At 42.2% G+C, this 25793-nt stretch overlaps 1 protein-coding gene and 1 long non-coding RNA gene across 2 annotated transcripts; one reads left to right on the top strand and one right to left on the bottom strand.

Moving 5' to 3' along the window:
* Positions 1 to 25757, top strand: LOC121573844 (zinc finger protein GLIS3). The gene is made up of 11 exons (XM_041886182.1): positions 1 to 219; positions 2787 to 3437; positions 5462 to 5657; positions 5837 to 7013; positions 13775 to 13936; positions 14050 to 14160; positions 14694 to 14835; positions 16212 to 16344; positions 21614 to 21780; positions 24443 to 24625; positions 24732 to 25757. Exons 2-11 carry the CDS (start codon positions 3023 to 3025, stop codon positions 24863 to 24865), a joined length of 2820 nt encoding a protein of 939 aa, XP_041742116.1. The 5' UTR covers positions 1 to 219; positions 2787 to 3022; the 3' UTR covers positions 24866 to 25757.
* On the bottom strand, positions 22060 to 24533 carry LOC121573848. Its single transcript, XR_006002103.1, has 3 exons — positions 24424 to 24533; positions 24181 to 24273; positions 22060 to 22154 (listed from the first exon to the last, which is right to left on the bottom strand). It is a non-coding gene; the product is annotated as an uncharacterized LOC121573848 (long non-coding RNA).
* Positions 25758 to 25793: the final 36 nt, after the last annotated feature.

Below are 25793 nucleotides of genomic sequence, written 5' to 3'. Positions count from 1 at the left end.
CACAATTTCTCAAACTCTCAGAGAACGAAGAGGGGAATAAAATATCGACACAGCGAACAATAATTTCGCCGTAAACAGTGTGGTGATATCGAGAAATTATCGTATAACCTAGATACATAATTTTATCGAAGGCATCATCACCTTGCCGTTTCCAGTTTTCACCTGTAAATCTACTGCGCGAGAATTCACAGAAGAGAGTTTCAGGTGAATAATTTTCAGGTGAGTAAAAATGTCAGTGGCAGTATTTCCAATTCAATAGGTTGGCATTGTCATTAACTTTAGTTGACTTTACTGTAAACGTTAAGTCTGCGTAATGTATTAATACTACAAACTTTAAACATTATATTTCTTAAAAATTACACTGCTAATAAATGCTAATCTACCAAATTATTAATTGTGCAATGAATTTGCAATGAATCATCAGTAACAAAGTAGCCAACAGTAATTTGAAACTGCAATTGGTCTTGTGTAAAGTTGTTTTTAATGAAATAGCAAGATCGATTTGATTGACAATCGTGTGTTGGACAGAAAGTGCATTAGTGAATTCATTAGGCCTACATCACCTCTTGAATACACTTATCTTGCAACATCCTGTATTATTATCCTTGTTCATAAACAGTTTGGTCCTAATCACAATATGTGAACTTAGAATTTATATAATTTTATTACATTGTAGACATGCTTGAAAATGAATGTAATATTTTGCATTTGTATGTGAGAGAATAGAGTAGACTATATGTGACCGACCAGCTTGATTCGGTCTTATGTAGCAAAATTTGAAATTGTGTTTTTTACATTGGATAAAAAAGTAGAGACTCAGAGCTAGAAAATGGTATATCATACACTAAAGTTGAGGAACAATGGGAAAGTAATTCTGCTTTGAAAGTTGATGAACTTGTAACCTCACTTATGAGAACATTCTATTGTCGCCCGACATCAAACTTGTCGTTATGAAAAAGTATAAACACAAAAACTACAGGCTACATGGCATCAGCAGCCTGGTGGTCCAAAATAGTATAACTGGTGTATTTTAACAACAATAAACCCACCTGTTTAAAAATGAATTTAGTATATGTCAATCTAGCAAACAGGCAACTAAAAGCAACTTTCTAAACAATGTTTTGGTTAATTTCTAGCTTGTTAGCTAGCTAGCTAATGTTAAGTTAGCTGGCTAGCCAGTTCAAATAATGGCCATATCATATAGCTGACAACGTCTTCACTTTAGCTCATTTGTCTTCATTATTACAGGAAAATAAACTCTCACAACAAGATCATTATTTACAAGTTAATGGCGAGCCAATTACAGAAAATAGCTTACGGATGTGAGTGTGATGAAATAAAAGCAGGGCATTCTACCTGATATTTTTTTTACTTGGACACTGTCTGGTTGGCCTAACGTTATATCCTAATTTGACTTTGGTGCAGGTCACGTTCTTCACATTACTGTCTCTGGTAAACACATACTATATCAAATAAAATCAATGTTTATTTGTCACTTGCACAGGATACAGAAGGTGTAGTGAAATGGTTACTTGCATAGAGTAGTCTTTTGTTTAGACATGTAGCTAGCTAGCTAAACAATGAACCATAATCCCAACTCATAACATTACTACCCTGCATGAATCTGCAGGTAGCTAACCAACCAGGTTCAATGTTAGCTAGCTAGCTAACATTAGGCTATAACTAGCAATGCAAATGGCTCTGAGATACGAATAATATCAGATCATACACGTAACGTTAGCTAGCGAGCCAGCAGCTAACGTTAGCTAGCTAGCTAACAGTATGCTTTAACTTGAAATGAAAACGACTTTGACGAAATTAGAAACTTATAATATCTGAAAATGTAGCTAGCTAGACTATCTTACATGGATGGACGCATCTCCCTCTCTGTCACAGATGCCATGGTTGCCCTTAGTTAGAAGATTTAATCCGGAGGCAGATTTTTATACAACAGACTTCTGTTTGTTCTCTTTTCGACTCCCTCCGCACATTTGCAATCAAACGCCAGAATTTTCTCCATCTCCTTAGCTATCATACTCTGCTTCCACCGGGCATTCCACTGATTTCAAAACTCGGTCCTCCAGAAAGTGGAGAGCAACACTTTTGCAGTTATTTGTGATATATATTTTTAAACGCGTTAGAAAGGATTGCCTACACATACTGAGCAGCCCTTTGTTATAGACAGAAGCGTGTTACATGGCAGACCAATCCGAACTCATTTCTTGGCATTTCCAGCCAATTCATTATCTCAGCCAATCATGGCTAGCTGGAAGGTTCCTGTCTTTTTCCATGGCTAAACCAACTAGGCTCGTAATTTAACAATGTTATTCGTATTTACCGATGGCATACAAGTTTGTTATTAAGGCACATGAAAGTTCACATGTTCCAGAAGGCATTTCTGCCAAAAAACGCATTTTGATAAAAAAAGTTTACGTTAATAATAATAATAATAATAAGCCATTTAGCAGACGCTTTTATCCAAAGCGACTTACAGTCATGCGTGCATACATTTTTTTTTTGTGTATGGGTGGTCCCGGGGATCGAACCCACTACCTTGGCGTTACAAGTGCCGTGCTCTACCAGCTGAGCTACAGAGGACCACGTTCAAATGCCTCTCCTGTGAAGTAGTGACGCACGACATACACTTAGTTTCCTGAAACGGGTCACATATGGCAACATATTGTTTTGAAGATATCAGTGAATTCTTCCGTATGCCAGTTATAGTTTGTGTTCTCCCTTATTACACATTACTATAAATATGTGCCTGTCTCACTGATATATTTCAGATGCCTTTGTCCATATGGACAGACCACTGAGGGCCCGAAGATGCAGGAAAGGGAAAGGAGATACATAGTCAGTTGGACAACTGAATGCATTCAACCGAGAGATGCTGATTTAGCTGCTGCTCTTCCTCTTCTGCCAGACTCAAGCATTACTTTTGAGAAGAGGAGCATTGTGGGACAAGGCATTATTTTCTCCTAAACTCTCCAAGGCTGTTTGTTTAGAAGACACTGGGTCAGACATGAACGGTAAGGGCTGTCATCTCCTGGTCTCCCCCTCTGGTGTGCCCCCTTCGCTGGGCATGATCACAGGACAGCAGGCCCCCTCCATCAGGATACCTATACGCACCACCCTCTCCCCGGGATGCTGTGCCACCCTGAGCCCCTCTCCGGTGGGTAGCAGGGGCAGAGGAGGGGGTGTCCAACACTCCCAAGTACCCCTTAGCTCCAGGACAAACTCTGGGAATTCTGGGAGTTCTGTCCTGCTTCCTGCCCTGAGCCTCCACAAGCAGGTGTTGACCAATGGGAAACAGCCAAATGTTTTAGGTGTCTCACAGATGTCATGGCAACAAATGCCCACCCTTCAACTCCCACCCACCAGCCTTGCAGCCACCAATCAGGGCATGGCGTCCGACTGCTCTGACAGTGGTGTCAAAGGTAAGTTCTTCTAAGCCTTGTAAATAAACAACGTTAAATACAGAGTAATACATTTACACATGGGTAAACACCCAATGATGATATCTTGACCTTCTATGTAAGATAACTGTTATGGACTTGAGCAGCCTCAGCCTTTGTCCCATCAGTAGGATATAGTGTGACCTTAATGACCTTAGAGCAGTGGTCATCACTCAACATGCTAACTGCTGATACACTTGTAAGTGAGGATGTCACTCCAAATAAGTCGGAAGTGTCCTATTGAAGTAACCAGTTGCTGTTTCCTACCATAAACTATTATTTAAAACTTAAATCTTTTTGAGGAACTCTTCTTCCCTCTCAACTGAAAGATCCCAGTGTGCACATGTCCTAGAACAGAAGACAGGCTCACAGTGATATGTTGTAAGCAGAGTCGTTCAATCAGCCCCTCTCTTTTCCCCTCTCTTGAAAGTAGCACTGATTTACTGTACATAGACGTCTTCATACTTCACTTTACCTCAATGTCGTCCGCCCACCCTAACCTACGCTCCTCCCCAGACCTCCTTTCTCCCTGGCCTGTTTATTGATATTTAACCAAGCAGAAAGCTTGTCCCTAAATGAGCCAAGGAGGAAAAAGAGGAAGAAAAAACATCTAATCGGTTTGTTGGGGGGAATTTCAGGATTCATAAGCTTCCCCTTACAGAAAAAGCACAATTTCACATGTGGAAAATCATGTGAAAACATGTGTTTTTGGAACACTTCACGTGTAATCACATTTTCACATGTGTAGTTTCATGTTATCACATGTTGCTTTACATGTTCACATCTTATCACATTAACTTCACATAAGAGCAAGTGATCACATGAAAATGTGTTTTTGGAACAATTTACATGTGATCACGTGAAATTCATAATCATTCGTAAGGGTCTACTGAACACGACAAAAAACGTTAGGTTTGTGTTTGATTTCTGTTGAAGATGTCTGTCTCATAGGTCCCTGGTGTGCAAACACAGGTTGCTGTGTTAATATGGTTAAGTGAACTGTGATGGAGATGATACTGTGATCAAAGTCAGATACTGCCAGTGCAAACTAGAAATGTGTGTCAGATACAGTATGATGACAATGGTTGGATGCAAATGTCAATGCCACAACCACATTGAAGCCTAAAGTAGTTGAAGCGCTCACTACAAATACACACAGGGAGAGTTCTCCACAATCTTCTTTCTATTATATAGACAAGTTGTCTTGTCTATAATTTACTTAGAATAGCTTAATTCTATAATTAATTAACTTACGAAAGTGGTTATTTTTAATCTTGTTTCAAGCTGTGTTGAACAATGTTGATTGAAAGACTTTAGAACAAGCAGCAACACTGGAATGTTGAGGCTGGAGTGCTCAGATATAGACTTCTGATTCAATATGATTTTTGTAATACAGGGTTTTTTCTGGATAAAAAGGGAGTTATGGTGGTGGGCGTGGGAGGAGGCGTGGTAATGGCCGCAGTCGGCACGGCTGAATTTTAGAGTAAACCCCATCTTGGTGTAGAGAACTTTTTGCATTTGCCAATTTCCTGCAATTCTATACATTTCTACATGGAGCTGAGATTAAAAATAAAATAAAAAATCAGTTTTATAGCTAATTTCCTTCAATTCTACAAATTTTGCCATGGAGCTGAGAGAAAATTGTGCAGTTTTCAAGCTTATTTCCTGCAATTCTATACATTTTGCCATGGCTAATAAGTCTGTGTTCGTTTCCTCAAACATAATAACAAAACCAATACTGCTAAATTCATTGTTTTTTTTATTTTCAACTCTCCCTGACTGTCTAGCTTTTATTTTGGTGATTGTTAGTTCTCAAAGATTATATTATAAAAAATACTTTATATCTGGTTTTAGTCATTAAAGTTTACACTGAAAGCATTTTTCCAACCCATAATGTTGACACTGTTTTGATTTGTAAAGTATATGGTCTAATTTCCTATGTCCCTGTATAGTATGACCTTGGTGGTGAACCCTCAACCCTCTAATGGTGAACTTGTCTCTACCAGGTTACTCTGTCTCAGGACCAAGTATGCAGGTGTTGGGCCAGCAGGCTGGTGCTAACCTCTGGGTCACCAGTAGTCCCATGGTGGTCCAGAGCCTGGGCCCAGTGTCTCCTGTCACGGGCCAGGCCTACACCTCTGAGCCTCTGGTACCACATCCCCAACCCCCACAAGGCCTGGTGGTACCGTACACAGATGCCAGGTGAGTCAACCTCTACACCACTCTAGGTGAGGGAGTATACCGCCAAACTCTTGTCATTACACTGATTTCTGTGCTACTCTAAACAAAATCAACATACAGTACTCTATTAAACAGTTGTGATACTCATTTGTGAGATTTCCCTGGTACTTACTTACATAGTACGATGTGTTGTTTCTCAGGTCCTTGCTCTCCAGAGAGTCCCTGGCATCCACCACCCTGAGCCTAGCAGAGACCCAGTCAGTTCTGAGTGGCAGACAGGAGTGGCCCTATGGCTACCGGGTCCTTCCTCCACTCTGCCCACAACAGGGTTCCACCCAGGCCAGCGATGGGGGTGAGCTGCTCAGCCTGCCCCCTGGCACTGCCATGTCCGGGGGCACCAGCATCTCCAACTCTGCCTCCCTGCCCTCCTACCTGTTTGGGGGAGATGCCAACAGCCCCCGGCAGTACTCAGCCCGCTCCAAAAAGAGGGCCCTCTCCATGTCACCTCTGTCAGACGGCTATGGCATCGACTTCAACGCCATCATTCGTACCTCGCCCACCTCGCTGGTGGCTTACATCAATGGCTCCCGGAGCTCTCCAGCCTCCCACCACACCCTTTCACCCCTCCAGCCTGAGGTCTATGGCCACTTCCTGGGGGTAAGAGGGAGCTGTATCCCCTATCCTCAGCCTCCAGGCCTCCGCAGCCTCCCAGGCTCCACGCTGGCTCTGACCCCACTGAGTGACCCCCACCATGGGATGGATTGTGGCCGCATGCAGAGGCTGGAGCAGGGCGGGGCGCTGGAGAGCCAGATGGCTAACATGGTGGTGGAGCAGCAGTGTCTCCCAGAGGCGGGAGGGACACCACAGAGGGCTGCCAGGAACACTAATGACCTGGTACCATCTCTACACTTTCAGCTAGAGTTGGCCACCATCATCAGATCAGATAGTCCACCGCAGGGCCCCCCGCCTCCCTACCACTCTCACCAGCACCGCCACCTCCAAAGACCTCCTAGCCACATCCAGGGTCAGGCCCAGTCCCAGGGCCCTGTCGCTCAGGCCCCCCCAGCTCCCCCTGGGCATGGGGCCAGCCTCGTGCCCCATCCCCTGTCCCTGTTCCCCATGCTGGAGGAAGAGGAGGGGGAGCTGGAGGACTACAGTAGGGGGCACTGCTGCCGCTGGGTGGACTGCAGTGCTGTGTATGACCAAAAGGAGGAGCTGGTTAGGCACATAGAGAAGCGCCATGTGGACCAGCGTAAGGGCGAAGACTTCACCTGCTTCTGGGCGGGGTGTCCACGCAGGTTCAAGCCCTTCAATGCCCGCTACAAACTCCTCATCCACATGAGAGTCCACTCTGGAGAGAAGCCCAACAAGTGCACGGTACATAGCAAATCAATCTCTGGTGAAGGCCTCAAAACTGTCTTTAACATGCAAGTGTGTATCTGTTTAGTCATCCACTTCAGAATCCATTGGCTTTACCTGAACCACATTTTACCTCAGCTTTACATACATCCCCCTTATGCACAATGGTTAACATCCTTTTTTCCATAAGTGTGTTACAGGGGGTTCCCTTCCCGACTGTCTCTCCTGTCTACTGTGAGTCAACCAGCCAGGGAAATAGACATCTCGAAGTACGCACGTTGTACCTCTTTAATGCCTTTGTGTGCTCTGATGTACGTTTGAAGGCTGAAGGTTGGGGTCAGAAATATGGTCTTTCTCCTCTTAACTGCTGCCACGGGCTAATTAGCCAGCTCTGTGATAATTGACATGGGAGTTAACTCAATTATGTAGTTATTAAATCAGCACAAAGACAGCGCTGTGCTTAAGATCTGGCAGGGCACCAGTCAGTAAGCCTCCTGCCCCCCCCTCTCTCTCTCTCTCTCTCGCTCTATCAGGCAGTCACAGGGCCTGTAAGCAGCCCATAAGGCTTATTAGTGCCAAGTCAGGTACAGACTTGGCTGGGGTTCTGGGAAGGTGATGCCCCCTGGCCCGGTTCTTGATCGGTCTGGTTCTGTGGCCAAGGAGAGAGACACTTGAATGGAGTTAATCTGAAAGCCATGTATCCTTGGACATGGTTCTGATGAAGGGATTGGCTTGATTCCCCTGAGACAGGTGCTCCCAGGCCTAGTGCTGCTGCTGCTGGTGCTCTCAAATGTGCCGCTAGAGAAGGCTAAGTTTGGTTCTCTTCCCTAGTCGCTTTTGATGTTTGTTTTCTGTCGGTTGACAGATGAGTTGTACTGCACTGTATATTAGAGCTGGGCGATATTGACACAAATCCATATTGCACTAAATTACCTGAATTGTTGTGATAATGATAAGGATAACGATACGTTTATAACATTAATGTGCACCAGTTTTTTAAATTATCCTTTAAACTACTACTACATGTTTATGGTTGTTGCCATCAATTCTCCCATTAACAATCACCCATATTAGCAAACTTATTTCAAACTTATTTACATTTCTGTATTATAGGCTACTTATCGTAATGAACAATATCAGCAAAATGCCTGCGATAAGTGATCGGTATGGTCGTTGTCAATAATTTTCAGTTAATCGTCCCAGCTCTACTGTGTTGTAATTGCAGTTAAAAGGTATCCTTCAGGAGCCATAGCAGCAAAACATCTATGCACATTAGTTGCAGTAAAGAGCTTGGGCTCTGTTTTAGGATCATTAAACTGGATGAGTAGAGTTAACTGGGTTTCCAAGGAGAGAACATCACACTCATACTCAAGATCATAGTCTGGATGATTGTAGAGATACCCCGCACCCTCAACCCCACTGGGAACATACTTGAGGTTCAGATGAAGAAGAGACAAGCCATTCTCGTTCCTTGTCTCGTTTCGCTGCTTCTTGGTTAGTCAATTATTAATTGGATGCATACCTGTGGTCGACCTTTCGCTCCAAAACACTCACTTATTAGTGCCAACCAGTCCCGTTGCTATGGAGGCTGCAGCTGCAGTCGGATGGGTCTGTGTGCCATGTAATCTCACCTCCTACCCAAAAACAGAACAGACATTGGGTGTGTCAGAAATGGTGCCTTATTCCCTATTTAGTGAATAGAGTGCCATTTTATACGTACAGATGTAGGATCTTCATTTGACCCGTATTGTCGCAGCAAAATAATCCTGCAGCAACAAGATTTGAACATTTAGTCCATAATGTTGCTTGACCAGTGGTTAGGCTAGCTAAAATTAGACTACATGAAAATGCAATACTGTTACTATAACCGTGTATTAGTACGGGTTTTTAGTGAATTAATGTAAATCACGAATTTCATCTGCATTTCCAGCAACAAAAGAGTGATCAAATTAAGATCCTACATATGTACAAATGTAGAATCTTAATTTTATCACCCTGTTGCCAGAGAACTTTCTTGACAGGCTTGACTCAGCAGCATAAACTGAAAAAGTCCTACTGAAAAGAAATAGAACGGTCAGTCCATTATTGGCAGAAACGGTCAGAAAACCCAGACTTACTGAACAAAAACAGTCTAAGCAATCAAAGTCAGAGCCGAGGAGCCAGACTTAGACAACAGAGCCTCTCACAGAGAGAGAGAACCAGGTCTTAGATGCCATGCCAGCCAATTGTCCAAGAATTACACTCTAGCTTATTGTGAGGAATGATTGACAGGAATAGGGTTGCAGAATTCCAGGAACTTTCAATAAATTCCCTGTTTTTCCTGAAATCCCAGTTGGAGGAGTCCCTGAATCAGGAATGAATAAGCAGGCCTTTCTTACGCATGCGTTTCTTCCGCACTTCTCAGTAGTTGGTATTCAGACTTACCTTATGCAGGTGTGTAACGGACTTTGCAGGTATGGTAATTCAACCGCTGAAAACCCTCCCACTTGCTGGCCAATAGATTTTCTTGTGTAATTTTCATTCAATACATTCAGTACATTTATCTAAAGCTATCCCTTTAAATTTGGTGTACCTTTTAATTTGAATTTTCTTGACAGACTCACTAGAATATATGGAGAGAACGGTTCAGAATATTAGGGATCAATGAAAGAAATCCATGTAAATACTCACATATTCAACTCCTTTTCAGTACCAATTGGTAGATTTAAACCTACTCTGATCTTGTATTATTTAGGTTTAGAAAAACAGGTTTAGAGAGCCTTTACGTACTAAATATAATATTGGTGAATCAAAAATTGTGTTTTGATTTATCCTGAAAGTTGCCGTATTCAATTGTTCAGTCCCTGAAATATTGGAAGGTGAGAAAAGTGTACAATAGGGGTTGAACAATAGTCCTATAAATAAATATACCCTAATAATCCTCACTAATCGTGGAACAGTGATGACAACGGTCCAGTCATTGTGAATCGTGCGCAGATAAACCCTTCCCACTGGGCACCGACATCAATTCAACGTCTATTCCACGTTGGTTCAACGAAATTACGTGGAAACAATGTTGATTCAACTAGTGTGTGCCCAGTGGGTTATCATTCCAAGCTCTCGATATGTAGACTACTGTATATCTTGACTTACCCTGGAGTTACCCGTTTTGATTGATTGGGCCTCAAAGTATGTCACTTACGGTTAACCAAAAAAGGCCCTCATTCATATACCATTTCCCTTTCATACTCTAAAAAAATCTGGTTATACATTTTCTTGGTGTTGGGTGTTCTATTCTGCACTAGGTTCACTTGAATAATAGGTTCACTTGTGTAATCACAGTGTGCATTTGAGCATATCAGTTATTAAGTTGAAAGAAGACATTCAGACTGAGACCCCAGTAGTTCCGTGTTAATCCACTTAGTTCCTTACAATGGACAGCTTGAAATTCTAGTCCTGCCCACATCACCACAGAATGCAGGCCTGATGAGATTTCTGGTTTGCCAAGATTTTTAGCGGCATCTCTACAACCGCAAGGAGGGAAATAACTTGGCACCAAAAAAACAGTTCAGACTTCAAAGTATTTTAACAACCCAGCTTCTTCTCAAGTTTCTGTAACCATTTTTAGCTCTTGTTTTAAAGTAACTGTCCAGCGTTTCCAGAGTTCTATGAAGTATGCCATATAATTAATTATAATATGAGTGAAATAGTTTTTCTTCCAAACAATTGCATTTGAGTATGTTAAAAAAAACGGATTTTCTGTGTTTGAATGGTGTGGGTGTAGCCCAACAACAGAATTGTATGGGCGTAGATGAGTCAGTAAAAATATTCACTCAAATAGACCACTGATTGGCCAGCTCAGACAATGAGCCAACCCTGACATTGTATTATATGAGGAAATTCTATGAGGAAACAGACCGTTTTTTAAACGGTCTGTCTGAGATACAAATTTGAGGTTAGGTTTTTTAAGTGTTTTTTTCTCCAATTCATGCTTTGGCCACCAATACGCGTGTAGGATGAGTCAACAACATTATTTGGGTATGAGTTAACAGAATATTAACTTTTAAAAGTGAGATTTTCACTGGACAGTTACTTTTAAGACCTAAAAATCTCATGCACTAACTTTTTGCATTTAAAGAAGATGATAACAGACGAGGATAATTTGACTGAGAATGAGGAGAGGATATGTGAGAGTGAGGTGAGACATGAGTCTGAAGAGGATAAGAATGGGAGTTGAGCTGTACATAAGAGTAAGGAAAGCATCATGTAAAGATGTGAGTGAGAAGAAGAGAGAGTGGATATGTGAGAGAGTGGAGAAGAGAGAGTGGCTATGTGAGAGAGTGGAGAAGAGAGAGTGGATATGTGAGAGAGTGGATATGTGAGAGAGTGGAGATTTGAGAGAGTGGAGAAGAGAGAGTGGATATGTGAGAGAGTGGAGATTTGAGAGAGTGGAGAAGAGAGAGTGGATATGTGAGAGAGTGGAGATTTGAGAGAGTGGAGAAGAGAGAGTGGATATGTGAGAGAGTGGAGAAGAGAGAGTGGCTATGTGAGAGAGTGGAGAAGAGAGAGTGGATATGTGAGAGAGTGGAGAAGAGAGAGTGGATATGTGAGAGAGTGGATATGTGAGAGAGTGGAGAAGAGAGAGTGGATATGTGAGAGAGTGGAGATTTGAGAGAGTGGAGAAGAGAGAGTGGATATGTGAGAGAGTGGAGAAGAGAGAGTGGATATGTGAGAGAGTGGAGATTTGAGAGAGTGGAGAGAGGCTGAGGCACTACAGTGGGCACTAGACTGACTCTGCTGGCACGATGTGGGCGGGTCATTGTTCCCCAGGGCATAGGAGGCTGCCAGGACCTGTCAGGAGGCTGGCTGTGGCATTTAGCTCCACTGAGGAGCCATGTTGCTATCTATTCAGACCCTCTGTCCTTCAAAGCAGCTAAAAGGGGACTATTAGCTTTATTAGAGTGTGTGTGTGTGTGTGTGTGTGTGTGTGTGTGTGTGTGTGTGTGTGTGTGTGTGTGTGTGTGTGTGTGTGTGTGTGTGTGTGTCGGGCAGGCGGGCCACTCCTGGGCACCGCTGGGCTCCTGGCAGTATATTTGTGTGTGATGCTGCTTCTCAGTTCTTTTCCCATCCCCAGGCTGAATGACTATTTGTCCTGCTCATTCTCTCTGGCCTGTGTTTTTATTCTGCTAGCCCGTCTGAATGGTCCGATGCTGATCCCTTTCTCTACACTGTTGTTTGGAGTGTCTGGTCGTGGGGTACTTTCCTAGGATGCCACTGTATTAGACAGCATTTGGACAGAATATCCTGCTGTGTGTGAAGAAGACTTGTTTAAGACTAAGACTGGTGGCTTTCTCCGCTTTCAGTAATACACAACTGCTGTTAGGTCATGTCCCAATACAAGCAGGACATGGTAAACACCCACAAGGAGAGAGATCATCATCGTTGCATGGGAGACCCCGTCTGTAAGCACTAAAATGCTGTTGAATGTACCCCCAAATTCACACATTTACTATGATACTGTCATGCAGAATCAATTTTCCATCCCTTATAGACTGGTGAGCACTAATAGAATTCTCAGGCATATCCGCCTCCCTCGAACCCTCTTGAGTTACTTAAGGCTTATAAAATATATCCTTTACTCCATTCCTTTGGCATTAAGAACATATGTTTCCCATCAGAAGCAGTCATAATGGCCTTACTGGAATTGAGTTTTGGCATAATGACAGTACTCTGCTGGTGGTTGTGGTTTTGCTCTGCAGGGTGTATGTTCGTGCCTGCTGTTTGCCAACTTCGAGAGAGAACATTTGCGAGTGTAGGGTCTGGAGTAGGTAGCGCTTTGCCTGTACAGTATGTTAGATATGTGAATTTCATCAAGATGCTGTCTTGCAAGAAGATACCAGCAATGTTGATTCAGATAGAGTTCAGAAGAGAAATACAGTCTGAAATTAGCGGTATGTTATTACATTAATTAAAGGAATGGGAAATATGTCCCATAGAATGAGATGAGTCAGATATAAAAGGAACTATATTTAGTCAGCTCAGACTGAGGGAGAGGTATAGCTATGCAAGGAATCCAGTCCTGGAGGAACAATAATAAAATGGGTCATGGTTCCATGACTTTACTCTGTGAAGCTGAAGCAAGGACATTCCAAGCACCATGACCGCAGAGAGCGCAAAGTGCTAGGCTTGGCTTACAGTAAGAAACTGTGATGATTCACATGTCTTGAGGGTGAGGTCATTGCAGTGAGGTGGGTAGTACTGCACAAAGGAGAGCTGTTCAGTTCTGCTGACTTGAATCAGCTTCCATCCACTACTCCTGAATCCCATAGCTTGTGACAGCGAGTGCAGTAGACCTGGGCAGGGAGCAAGCTCTTTTGACAAGGAACAAACCCCTCTACTGGTAGCAGTTTTCTACAATGAGTTACTCTGTCATCACATTTAGCTCCTATGAGACCCTAGAGACAAGATAGTTTTCACAGACATTGAGGTCTGTTTACACACAGATACTGACCCCTGCTGGTTACATTGACAACCTCACCTCTTAAATAGTGTTTGCCAATGTTATTTTTTCCCGGAAATTGTTTTGTGGTTAGTGCTATCCGGGATCCTTGGGACGTCTGTACCCTAACCATTTTACATTTCAACTTCAATGGGGTATTGTCAGAGTTGGGACGTACCAAGGATCCAGGATAACATGTACCATTGATTTGTGGACCCCTGATGTACAGAATAGGTTCATGATAGGTATACTAATTGTAGACGATCACTCCTCTCCCTATGCCCTATGTGTGTGGTTTCAGTTTGAAGGCTGTCAGAAGGCTTTCTCTCGGCTGGAGAACATGAAGATCCACCTGCGCAGCCACACTGGAGAGAAGCCTTATATATGCCAGCACCCCGGCTGCCACAAAGCCTTCAGCAACTCCAGCGACAGAGCCAAGCATCAGCGCACACACCTGGACACGGTGAGTTGAGTGGCATAACACAGACACACAGAAAACACACACACACACACACACCGAAAGTTGTTGGTTTTGTGACATAATTTATAGTTGTTTGTGTCCGTGTGTTTGTGCAGAAGCCGTACGCGTGTCAGATCCCTGGTTGTGTAAAGCGCTACACTGACCCCAGCTCCCTGCGCAAACATGTCAAATCCCATTCCTCCAAAGAGAGGCAGTTGAGGAAGAAGGTCAGTATTGAGCTGCCTGGACTCTACTCTTAACAGTTATACCTGATAATCAGCTCAATCACACTTTGCAGTCAAAGGATCCACTTGGCTTAATCACAGTCTCAATGTCTCTTTAGACATTCTCTCTCTTTCACTGCCTCTTATTTTTCCTCACTTACTGTAAGTGACATGGACACTTCTGTTGTATCACAAACACATCCACTCGTACAATACACTAAATACAGTATGGCTACACATAATATTGTATACATCTTCACTAGTTAGTTGATTTGCTTTGCTGCGCTGTAATACTCAGACCTTATTAAAGTTCCTGTTGGTAAAAATAATGCTCATTAACTCAATCTTCGAGTTAAGGTTATGTAACCATAGATACCAGCCACAGGAGGTGGGTTGTTTCTATAAAAACGAATGTTTCTATAGTTTACGAATGTGTGCTCCCACATTCACAGCTTCTTTCATTAGCAAGTTACTGTATTCTCTACTTGCATTTATGCTGATCTCTGTACCTCTGTTTCTATGTGATTGGTCTAAAGCTGAGGTCATCTATTGACATGAGCCAAGAGGCATTAACGGACTGTCTAACCATCCAACCCCTGCAACCCAGCCTCTCTCCTCTGGACATGATTGACAGCAAGCTGGGCCAATCACCAATACCTTCCCTAGATCTCTACACAGGTACACATTTTTCACATGCATTGACGGTGCCTTTAGTACAGTAGTTCTAGCAAATATAGGCTTACTCAAATGTGAAAAGACATGGTTTCATACACTATACATATATATATATATATACACAGAAGTATGTGGACACCCCTTCAAATTAGTGGATTCGGCTATTTCAGCCACACCCGTTGCTGACAGGTGTATAAAATCGAGCACACAGCCATGCAATCTCAATAGACAAACATTGGCAATAGAATGGCCTTACTGAAGAGCTCAGTGACTTCAACGTGGCACCGTCCTAGGATACCACCATTCCAACAAGTCAGTTCATCAAATGTCTGCTCTGCTAGTGCTGCCCCGGTCAACTGTAAGTGCTGTTATTGTGAAGTGGAAACGTCTAGGAGCAACAACGACTGAGCCGCAAAGTGGTAGGCCACACAAGCTCACAGAACGGAACTGTTGAGTGCGGAACTGTCACTACCGAGTTCCAAACTGCCTCTGGAAGCAACGTCAGCACAAGAACTGTTCGTTGGGAGCTTCATGAAATGGGTTTCCATGGCTGAGCAGCTGCACACAAGCCTAAGATCACCATGCGCAATGCCAAGCGTTGGCTGGAGTGGTGTAAAGCTCGCCGTCATTGGACTCTGGAGCAGTGGAAACGCGTTCTCTGGAGTGATGAATCACACTTCACCATCTGGCAGTCCGATGGACGATTATAGGTTTGGCGGATGCCAGGAGAATGCTACCTGCCCGAATGCATTGTGCCAACTGTCAAGTTTGGTGAAGGAGGAATAATGGTCTGGGGCTGTTTTTCATGGTTCGGGCTAGGCCCCTTAGTTCCAGTGAAGAGAAATCTTAACTCTACAGCATACAATGACATTCTAGACGATTCTGTGCCTCCAACTTTGTGGAAACAGTTTGGGGAAGGCCCTTTCCTGTTTCAGCATGACAATGCCCCTGTGCACAAAGCGAGGTCCATATAGAAAGGGTTTGTCGAGATCGGTGTGGAAGAACTTGACTGGCCTGCACAGAGCCCTGACCTCAACCCCATCGAACACCTTTGGGATGAATTGGAACGCCAACTGCGAGCCAGGCCTAATTGCCCAACATCAGTGCCCGACCTCACTAATGCTCTTGTGGCTGAATGGAAGCAAGTCCCCGCAGCAATGTTCCAACATCTAGTGGAAAGCCTTCCCAGAAGAGTGGAGGCTGTTATAGCAGCAAAGGGGAGACCAACTCCATATTAATGCCCATGATTTTGGAATGAGATTTGAGACGAGAAGTGTATGTTCTTATACGCCTTAATTTGAGTCTGGGTTACAGGCTTATGTTGTGTGTAGCCTTGTCCGTTGTATCCATATCTCTCCTTTGTTGTCTGTGTTTGATAGATCTGCTGACCAGTGGGCAGTCTAGCCACTGTGTGTCTCTATCCATCCCTGTCCCTCCAGCTGTTCCACAGGACCAACCCTCCTCAAACGGCTCACACCTGGCTCTGCTGCGCCCCCAGCAGGACAGTTATAGGTACTGCAGCCACACATCAGAACGACTATTATTAGTCTTCTAATCTGAGTTCACCACATAAGTTTTTTCAGCTTTGACTGTGAGGCAATGCTAGAGTTTGTTTAATGTCACTGCCAGTTTTACATTTATATGTGGATTGAACATTTGCATTTAGGATAAACAATTGGTATTCATACAATGGTGTTTTTCCTATGGTCAGATTATGAAAATTCATAGGCAGCTGTCACAACCTGGACCATGCTAAACTTCCCTGACTTCTGTCACTTAGTATGTGTTGTAGTTATGTGGAAATAATTTTCTAAGACATTGATGGCGAGAACATTTCCATTTTAAAACTATGTGTGCATGTTATACTGGAATTCTGTCTTAAACGTTAAGAAGTGTAAGAGACAGTCTTGAACTAGAAAAGTGGGTACTGTTTAAACCATTCATCATAGTCATATTTAGTCACATATTTATATCGCTGTAATGACATATTCTCACCATAAATGCAGTAATCTATTTATAATAAACCAGTGGAGGCTGCTGAGGGGAGGACGGCTCATAATAATAGCTGGAATGGAGTAGAATGGATGGAATGGTATTAAACACATGAAAACCATGTTTTTGATACCATTCCATTAACTCCATTCCAGCCATTATTATGAACCTTTCTCACCCCAGCAGCCCCCACTATAATAAACATATATGAGTAGGAGTCATGCAAGGATGTCTATAACTGCATTCAATGTGGTCCTCTGTAGCTCAGCTGGTAGAGCACGGCGCTTGTAACGCCAAGGTAGTGGGTTCGATCCCCGGGACCACCCATACACAAAAAATGTATGCTCGCATGACTGTAAGTCGCTTTGGATAAAAGCGTCTACTAAATGGCTTATTATTATTATTATGTTCCTTCCTTGAGACTCTGAGAATTCAGTAATTTTCCCAGGTCTTGTGTAAATGTTGAAGCACTTACATTTCATGTGTAGTTAACTCTTTAGTTGATTTAACAGTATATCTAACCCAAAGCAACAATCCAAATCAGTTTATTAAAAAGAGTCGCTGTGTGATTATTTCTTTTTGTTACTTTGTGGATAGTTGTGGACCGTGGTCCTCTGTAGCTCAATTGGGAGATCATGGCGCTTGTAACGCCAGGGTAGTGGGTTCGATCCCCGGGACCACCCATATGTAAAAATGGATGCATACATGACTGTAAGTCGCTTTGGATAAAAGCGTCTGCTAAATGGCATATTATATTATTATTATATATGTGTTTCATAGTTATGACAAGTGCTGGCTAATGAAAGTTCTGAAGTCATTGCCTTGAGAACTGTCTTTCAGTCTCACTCCCAATGACTTATAATATATACACTAGATGACTGATGGGGATGCTCTTTTGAAGCCCCCGCACCTCTATCTTGGCACCACCGGCAGTGTAAAAAATATTTTGGAAGCTATAGAAATGCATTTATTAATGTCAACGTTTGTTTTTGCCACATTTATTCTATTACAGACACCTTAATGCATACTTTTAAATTATATTATGTAAGATAAAAAATAAAATAAACATATATTAAAACATTTTCCTTAAAGTATAATTTTTGGAAAGTTCTGTTACTGTCCCCACTACAACAACAAAATACTTCAATACATACACTATATATACAAAAGTATGTGGAGACCCCTTCAAATTAGTGGATTCCGCTATTTCAGCCAGACCCGTTGCTGACAGGTGTATAAAATCGAGCAATCTCCATAGACAAACATTGGCAGTAGAATGGCCTTACTGAAGACTTCAGTGACTTTCAACGTGGCACCGTCATAAGATGCCACCTTTCCAACAAGTCAGTTCGTCGAATTTCTATCCTGCTAGAGCTGCCCCGGTCAACTGTACGTGCTGTTATTGTGAAGTGGAAACATCTAGGAGCATCAACGGCTCAGCCATGAAGTGGTAGGCCACACAAGCTCACAGAACAGCGCGTAAAAATCGTCTGTCCTCGATTGAAACACTCACTACCGAGTTCCAAACTGCCTCTGAAAGCAACGTCAGCAAAGAACTGTTCGTTGGGAGCTTCATGAAATGGGTTTCCATGGCCGAGCAGCTGCACACAAGCCTAAGATTATCATGTGCAATGCCAAGCGTCGGCTGGAGGGGTGTAAAGTTTGCCGCCATTGGACTCTGGAGCAGTGGAAACATGTTCTCTGGAGTGATGAATCACGCTTCACCATCTGGCAGTCTGACGGATGAATCTGGGTTTGGCGGATGCCAGGAGAACGCTACCTGCCACAATGCATAGTGCCAACTCTCAAGTTTGGTGGAGGAGGAATAATGTGCTGGGGCTGTTTTTCATGGTTCGGACTAGGCCCCTTAGTTCCAGTGAAGGGACATTTTAATGCTACAGCATACAATGACATTCTAGACGATTCTGTGCTTCCAACTTTGTGGCAACAGTTTGGGGAAGGCCCTTTCCTGTTTCAGCATGACAATGCCCTCGTGCACAAAGCAAGATCCATACAGAAATGGTTTGTCGAGATCGGTGTGGAAGAACTTGACTGGCCTGCACAGAGCCCTGAACTCAACCCCATCGATCACCTTTGGGATGAATTGGAACGCCGACTGCGAGCCAGGCCTAATCGCCCAACATCAGTGCCCGACCTCACTAATGCTTTTGTGAATTCTATTCATTCTACTGCTCCTTCTGGGGAGTGCCAATATGGCCGACCGGTGGCTTCAAAGCCTCTCACTGGCCAATACATAGCATCAGCAATCCAGGGTTTATATACATCATTGCTTTTTCCCCTACTGGGTTACCGATCAACAGCGTTCTTGGTATTCTGCAGGTGAAAATTATACCTTTTTATATAGTGACAGACCTTACCTACAGTAGTCCTGTTGAAATCCACAGTCCCTTCAACATACTCTATTGATGGCTCCTGGCAGATACTTATTTTCTGTCTGTGTGTCTAAGACATTGATGGGCAGATATGTGTTTTAATGGCATCACTGGTTGCATAATGTCCGACTCTGACAATGTGTCAGACAATGGTGAAATAGATGGTTATATTTAAAGTGGTTTGGTTTTTGAACCGTGTTCACATCTACTTTCTGTGAAGAGAATCTGCAGGCCCAGTTGCATCTGTTGGGCAAGCGACTTGCTATTTTCTATTCATTTTCAGTTCCCATTGGCACAGTCACTGTAGCCATGACTGATTCAAATGCCTCACCCCTTTTCTCTCTTTTTCTTCTCATCTGCAACAAATACGTACTTAAACATTGGTTGTCATGGCTTTATGGCAGTAGGCTCATAGTTAGAATAATCTGATTTAAAATAGAGCATCATTTTCTCCCCTTGTGAAAGACTCCAAAAGGCTTTTTGTGGCACGCTGCACCTCAGCTGTGAAGAGAGCTGTTGAGAAGAGGTTTTACAGGTTGGGATTGGCCAGCAACACTGTTGCCTGGTCAGCCCACAAAAAAACATAACTTCATCCATGCACTTCAAAGGCGGTGAGAAGGAGGGTTTTCTGTCGTTTTGGGCAGTCAGATGCTCATGGCTTCTCACTGACACTGATTGTCCTGGTAGCAGCAGTAGGCTGCAGCATTCACCACGGGATTCTGGGTGCACAATCGGCCAATGAAAGCACTGGTCATTGGTCTCAAGGACCTGCATTAGTGGAAGCTATAGCCACCAACTAGAGTGGCTCAGGAATTCAATAAGTGAATCATAACATCTGAAAAATACCATTCAGAGGCTCTGGGAAGAGGATTGCTGTAATTACCTTTCTAGATGTTAAATCGGTTGTAAAATCCCTGTTGCCATTTTCTTCACTGCCGTTATGTGATTTCGTTATTCCCTCATTCAGCCTGTGCATCGTTATTCCCTTAATCAATTGCATTGTAAACACCTCAATTATTTTAATTACACTGGTGCCAGTAAGAAAAATGAAAAAGGTTTACAGCTACACAATAAAAGCATTCATCCAACTCATTGTTTGGCCTTTCAAAGCATTTTCTTGTCTCTTACTTTCTGATGCTTGGTATGGGAAAATACGTTTTTTAGTCTTGGCAAACAAACAGGTCATTAAGATTTCTCTCACATACCGTCTGCCAAATAAGAAACTTCTATCTGTGCTTAGTTCAAATTGGTTATTTAAAGTTGGAGAAGTGTGCTATGTTACTACCCTCAGTTATGAAGTAGCTGCCTCTATAAACAGACTTCTACTTGTCAGCTATCAGTGTCTTTTGACTGAAAAAGCTGTCAGTGGTTTGAGGCAGAGAATGGCATTCACGGCATCATGATATTGTGTGTCTTTTGACTAAAAGAGCTGTCAGTGGTTTGAGGCAGAGAGTAGGGTTAACAGCATGTTATTGTGCAGTAGGTATGCAGGTCAAATTACAGCGAGCTCCAAAGGTATTGTGACAGTGACACATTTTTTGTTGTTTTGGCTCTGTACTCCAGCACTTTGGATTTGAAATGATACAATGACTATGAGGTTAAAGTGCAGACTGTCAGCTTTAATTTGAGGGCATTTTTTTGTCACCTTTATTGTAAATAAGAATAGAAAACACTTCTACATTAATGTGGATGCTGCCATGATTACATGGGGTATGATATTTGTGCATCTGTAGGCCGTCATTGTAAATACGAATGTTCTTAACTGACTTGCCTAGTTAAATAAAATTTAATATATAATAAAATCTGTAACTTCCTCACGATTCATTATTCACGATTCATTCAGGATTATCTGTAGGCTAATCATGGTAACATCCACATTAATGTAGAAGTGTTTAGAAACATATTATATTCTTATTTACAATAAAAGTGACTCCAAAATGACACAATACATTATTCACCATTCATTTCTATTGGGCACAAAATAATCTGAAACACAACCAAAACAAATAGCAAATGCATCCAACCAATTTTTAGAGTCACAAGCTTGATGTTGTCATTGTGTTCTATGAATATGGGACCAAATGCTTACTTTTTACTACTTTAATACACAAGTGAATTTGTCCCAATACTTTTGGTCCCCTAAAATGGGGGGACCATGTACAAAAAGTGCTTTAATTTCTAAACGGTAAATACCCTCAAATTAAAGATGACAGTATGCACTTTAACCTCGTAACCATTGTATCATTTCAAATCCAAAGTGCTGTAGTAAGAGCCAAAACAACAACAAATGTGTCACTGTCCCAATACTTTTGTAGCTCACTGTATGTCTCCATCTGTGACTGTATGTCTTATTTGAACAACCTAATATTCACTCATATATATTTGAAACATTTCAGGTTTGTCGATAGGTCCACCCACCACCTCAACCCTGGGTCCCACCAACACCAACTGCCTGGCCCCTCCAGTCCTCACACTCACCATCCTACTGGCTTATCCCTAAAGACCAGCACACCCCTGAATCATCCCAGTCACACTCCTGTAGTAAACACAGACCAACACCCAGGTAAATGACACCTACTAACTACAGGTACCTCATATACTGTATGTTCGCTGCATTAATATATTAGGTGTTAATGTACTCAATTGGTGATATCCTTTCTTGGAATGTCAAAAGTGACATTCGGTAATGCATCACAGAGATCTGCATAGAATTACACCTACACCTACAGAGGGGTTTAGCTTATTGACTGTGGAAATGTGCCTGGGGAAAGAAAACAATTGGACAATTCCTCAGGGAAATTTCTACTCCGCAATGAGAGTTATTGTTCGTTTTATTATGAAAAAGTCTATTAAAGAATTGTGTGGGTGGTTTGACATTCTGTAGGTTGATCTTGGCTTATTTCTATCTGTTGTGTAGCTGGTGGCTGATGTTTTTCTCTGTAGGAAAGAAGAAGCAGTTTCACTCTCTAGATCATAGCTTAAAATAGTAAGCACTTTTCCCCCCACTGGACAGCAGCACTTAATGTTGACAATGTGTTCACACCGTTTCTATTGTTTTTATATATCAGATTAATAGTAGTGCTTCAATAAGATGGTGATTGTAATGGTTCATAGAACTTCAACTGAGTATTATTACTATTATTACTTTTATCAATACCGTATTTAGAGATCGATATGACCTCTGTTTTTAATATGTCTACATATGCATGTTCCCACTGGGCACACACTTGTTGAATCAACATTGTTTCCACGTCATTTCAATGAAAATACGTTGAACCAACGTGGAATAGACGTTGACTTGACGTCTGTGCCCAGTGGGTTGCCTGTTTGTACAGTGGGGAAAAAAAGTATTTAGTCAGCCACCAATTGTGCAAGTTCTCCCACTTAAAAAGATGAGAGAGGCCTGTAATTTTCATCATAGGTACACGTGAACTATGACAGACAAAATGAGAAAAAAAATTCAAGAAAATCACATTATAGGATTTTTTATGAATTTATTTGCAAATTATGGTGGAAAATAAGTATTTGGTCAATAACAAAAGTTTCTCAATACTTTGTTATATACCCTTTGTTGGCAATGACACAGGTCAAACGTTTTCTGTAAGTCTTCACAAGGTTTTCACACACTGTTGCTGGTATTTTGGCCCATTCCTCCATGCAGATCTCCTCTAGAGCAGTGATGTTTTGGGGCTGTCGCTGGGCAACACGGACTTTCAACTCCCTCCAAAGATTTTCTATGGGGTTGAGATCTGGAGACTGGCTAGGCCACTCCAGGACCTTGAAATGCTTCTTACAAAGCCACTCCTTCGTTGCCCGGGCGGTGTGTTTGGGATCATTGTCATGCTGAAAGACCCAGCCACGTTTCATCTTCAATGCCCTTGCTGATGGAAGGAGGTTTTCACTCAAAATCTCACGATACATGGCCCCATTCATTCTTTCCTTTACACGGATCAGTCGTCCTGGTCCCTTTGCAGAAAAACAGCCCCAAAGCATGATGTTTCCACCCCCATGCTTCACAGTAGGTATGGTGTTCTTTGGATGCAACTCAGCATTCTTTGTCCTCCAAACACGACGAGTTGAGTTTTTACCAAAAAGTTCTATTTTGGTTTCATCTGACCATATGACATTCTCCCAATCCTCTTCTGGATCATCCAAATGCACTCTAGCAAACTTCAGACGGGCCTGGACATGTACTGGCTTAAGCAGGGGGACACGTCTGGCACTGCAGGATTTGAGTCCCTGGCGGCGTAGTGTGTTACTGATGGTAGGCTTTGTTACTTTGGTCCCAGCTCTCTGCAGGTCATTCACTAGGTCCCCCCGTGTGGTTCTGGGATTTTTGCTCACCGTTCTTGTGATCATTTTGACCCCACAGGGTGAGATCTTGCGTGGAGCCCCAGATCGAGGGGAGATTATCAGTGGTCTTGTATGTCTTCCATTTCCTAATAATTGCTCCCACAGTTGATTTCTTCAAACCAAGCTGCTTACCTATTGCAGATTCAGTCTTCCCAGCCTGGTGCAGGTCTACAATTTTGTTTCTGGTGTCCTTTGACAGCTCTTTGGTCTTGGCCATAGTGGAGTTTGGAGTGTGACTGTTTGAGGTTGTGGACAGGTGTCTTTTATACTGATAACAAGTTCAAACAGGTGCCATTAATACAGGTAACGAGTGGAGGACAGAGGAGCCTCTTAAAGAAGAAGTTACAGGTCTGTGAGAGCCAGAAATCTTGCTTGTTTGTAGGTGACCAAATACTTATTTTCCACCATAATTTGCAAATAAATTCATTAAAAATCCTACAATGTTGTTTTCTGGAATTTCTTTTCTCAATTTGTCTGTCATAGTTGACGTGTATCTATGATGAAAATTACAGGCCTCTCATCTTTTTAAGTGGGAGAACTTGCACAATTGGTGGCTGACTAAATACTTTTTTTCCCCACTGTATATAATGTTTTCGTGTTTATTGTTCACCTGCCTGGGGACTGCAGATGTAAATGAGCTGTTAGCTCTGGTGCAACGCATCACTTCTCACTTCTGAGACTTATGTTTTGTTGTAAATTGTCCCTGTTCAAATCAAATTTATAAATTACATTAAAATAAAGCCAAGGTGGTTCTGAAGAAATAACAATGAATGAAGGTGAAACATCAGAGAATTAAAACAGATACTACAGTGTCCCTCTTCATCTATTAGGAAATTAAAATAACAAGAAGTACCTGTTATTTTCCTCCTCAGGTTTTAGTGGTCAGATCCAGATGGTGTACTCTCCATCATACAATAATGGTACACATAAATCCACCAAGCAGACAAACTTCTGTCACCTGATGGAAATCCCAGAGTTTGATGAAAGCCTTGCGCCAACATTCACCACTCAGAACAGACTAGACATCTCCCAACGAGCTCTGTCTGGGCTCACAGGTAATAAAGAGACATAAAGGACAATTAGAGTACAGTATGGATCAACATGCATTCATTTGCATCTATCTTATAGTAATGACTCTGTTTGTTATTGTTGCATCCACAGTATATGACCTGCAGGGTGCATCACAGGATCTGCTTGTTAACCCGGTGCCAGTGATGTCAGAGGACGCTTATTTACATGTCAGTGCAGTGGACCGTTGCCCTAGCCAGCTCTCCTGTATCTACACTGAGGGGTGATGTCAGCAAATCTACCTCCTTTCTAAGGCAGATACTTTCTGGAATGCAACTCCTACAACAACATTGTTCTTCAGCTACATGTTCCCTGACATTGACCTGAGTGTGATGCTCATCTTGGGTGAGAACTGTAGACAAGAGGGGACATTCAGTAGTTTTAATTAAATGGGCAAAATGAACATGTCCACAATACTTATTAACTGATATTAGTCAATGAACATTGTTTTCAAAATGGCAAGTCATGATAATTCTGAGATCCTTAGATGCTGTCTTCATTCATGTCAGTATCATCAGATCTCAGAATCTAAGCCCACAATGAAATATGCCTCCTAAAGATTGTATACTGAAAAAGAATCACAGTTCTGTGGATGCCAATGATATTGAGCTTTGGATGATTGTTTTATGTTTACATTAATTGAATGCATTTGTACAGTTATCGAAATATTGTCCCTCCTTTTATGTAATTATTAAATGTAAATACCATAAGAAGCACATTGAAGGCACGTTGTTTTGTTTTTCATGTTTGTTCTTCGTAGCATATGAATTAATTACGTGAAACAGAATGTCCTTCGATAAATCAAATATATTTTTGTGCAAATATGTTGAGGAATCTAACTTGAATTGTTGTTTTTCTGCTTGTCAGAATTTAAAAACATGACTGAGCATAGAGAAAATTGGAGGTTGTTGTAAGAAGGCATGTCTATCTACTATTATACATAGTTGTGTAAGAAGAAAAGAAAGCTTGTAATTTATTACATTTAGTTGCATTGGTAGATGATGAAACCCTGATATTTAATTTGGTCCTAAACAATAGAAAGTATCTAGTGTAAATTGCATGTAATTATTTAATGACAAAGTAATTTCTATTACAGAAGTAACCCTAGTTTTTTTTTTCCCCAAGTCTCTGAAAATGCCCTTTATTGGTTGGATG

Source organism: Coregonus clupeaformis, chromosome 9 (genome assembly GCF_020615455.1).
Source record: "Coregonus clupeaformis isolate EN_2021a chromosome 9, ASM2061545v1, whole genome shotgun sequence".
NCBI classification, from domain to species: domain Eukaryota; kingdom Metazoa; phylum Chordata; class Actinopteri; order Salmoniformes; family Salmonidae; genus Coregonus; species Coregonus clupeaformis.
This window is presented reverse-complemented; position numbering and strand designations above follow the sequence as displayed.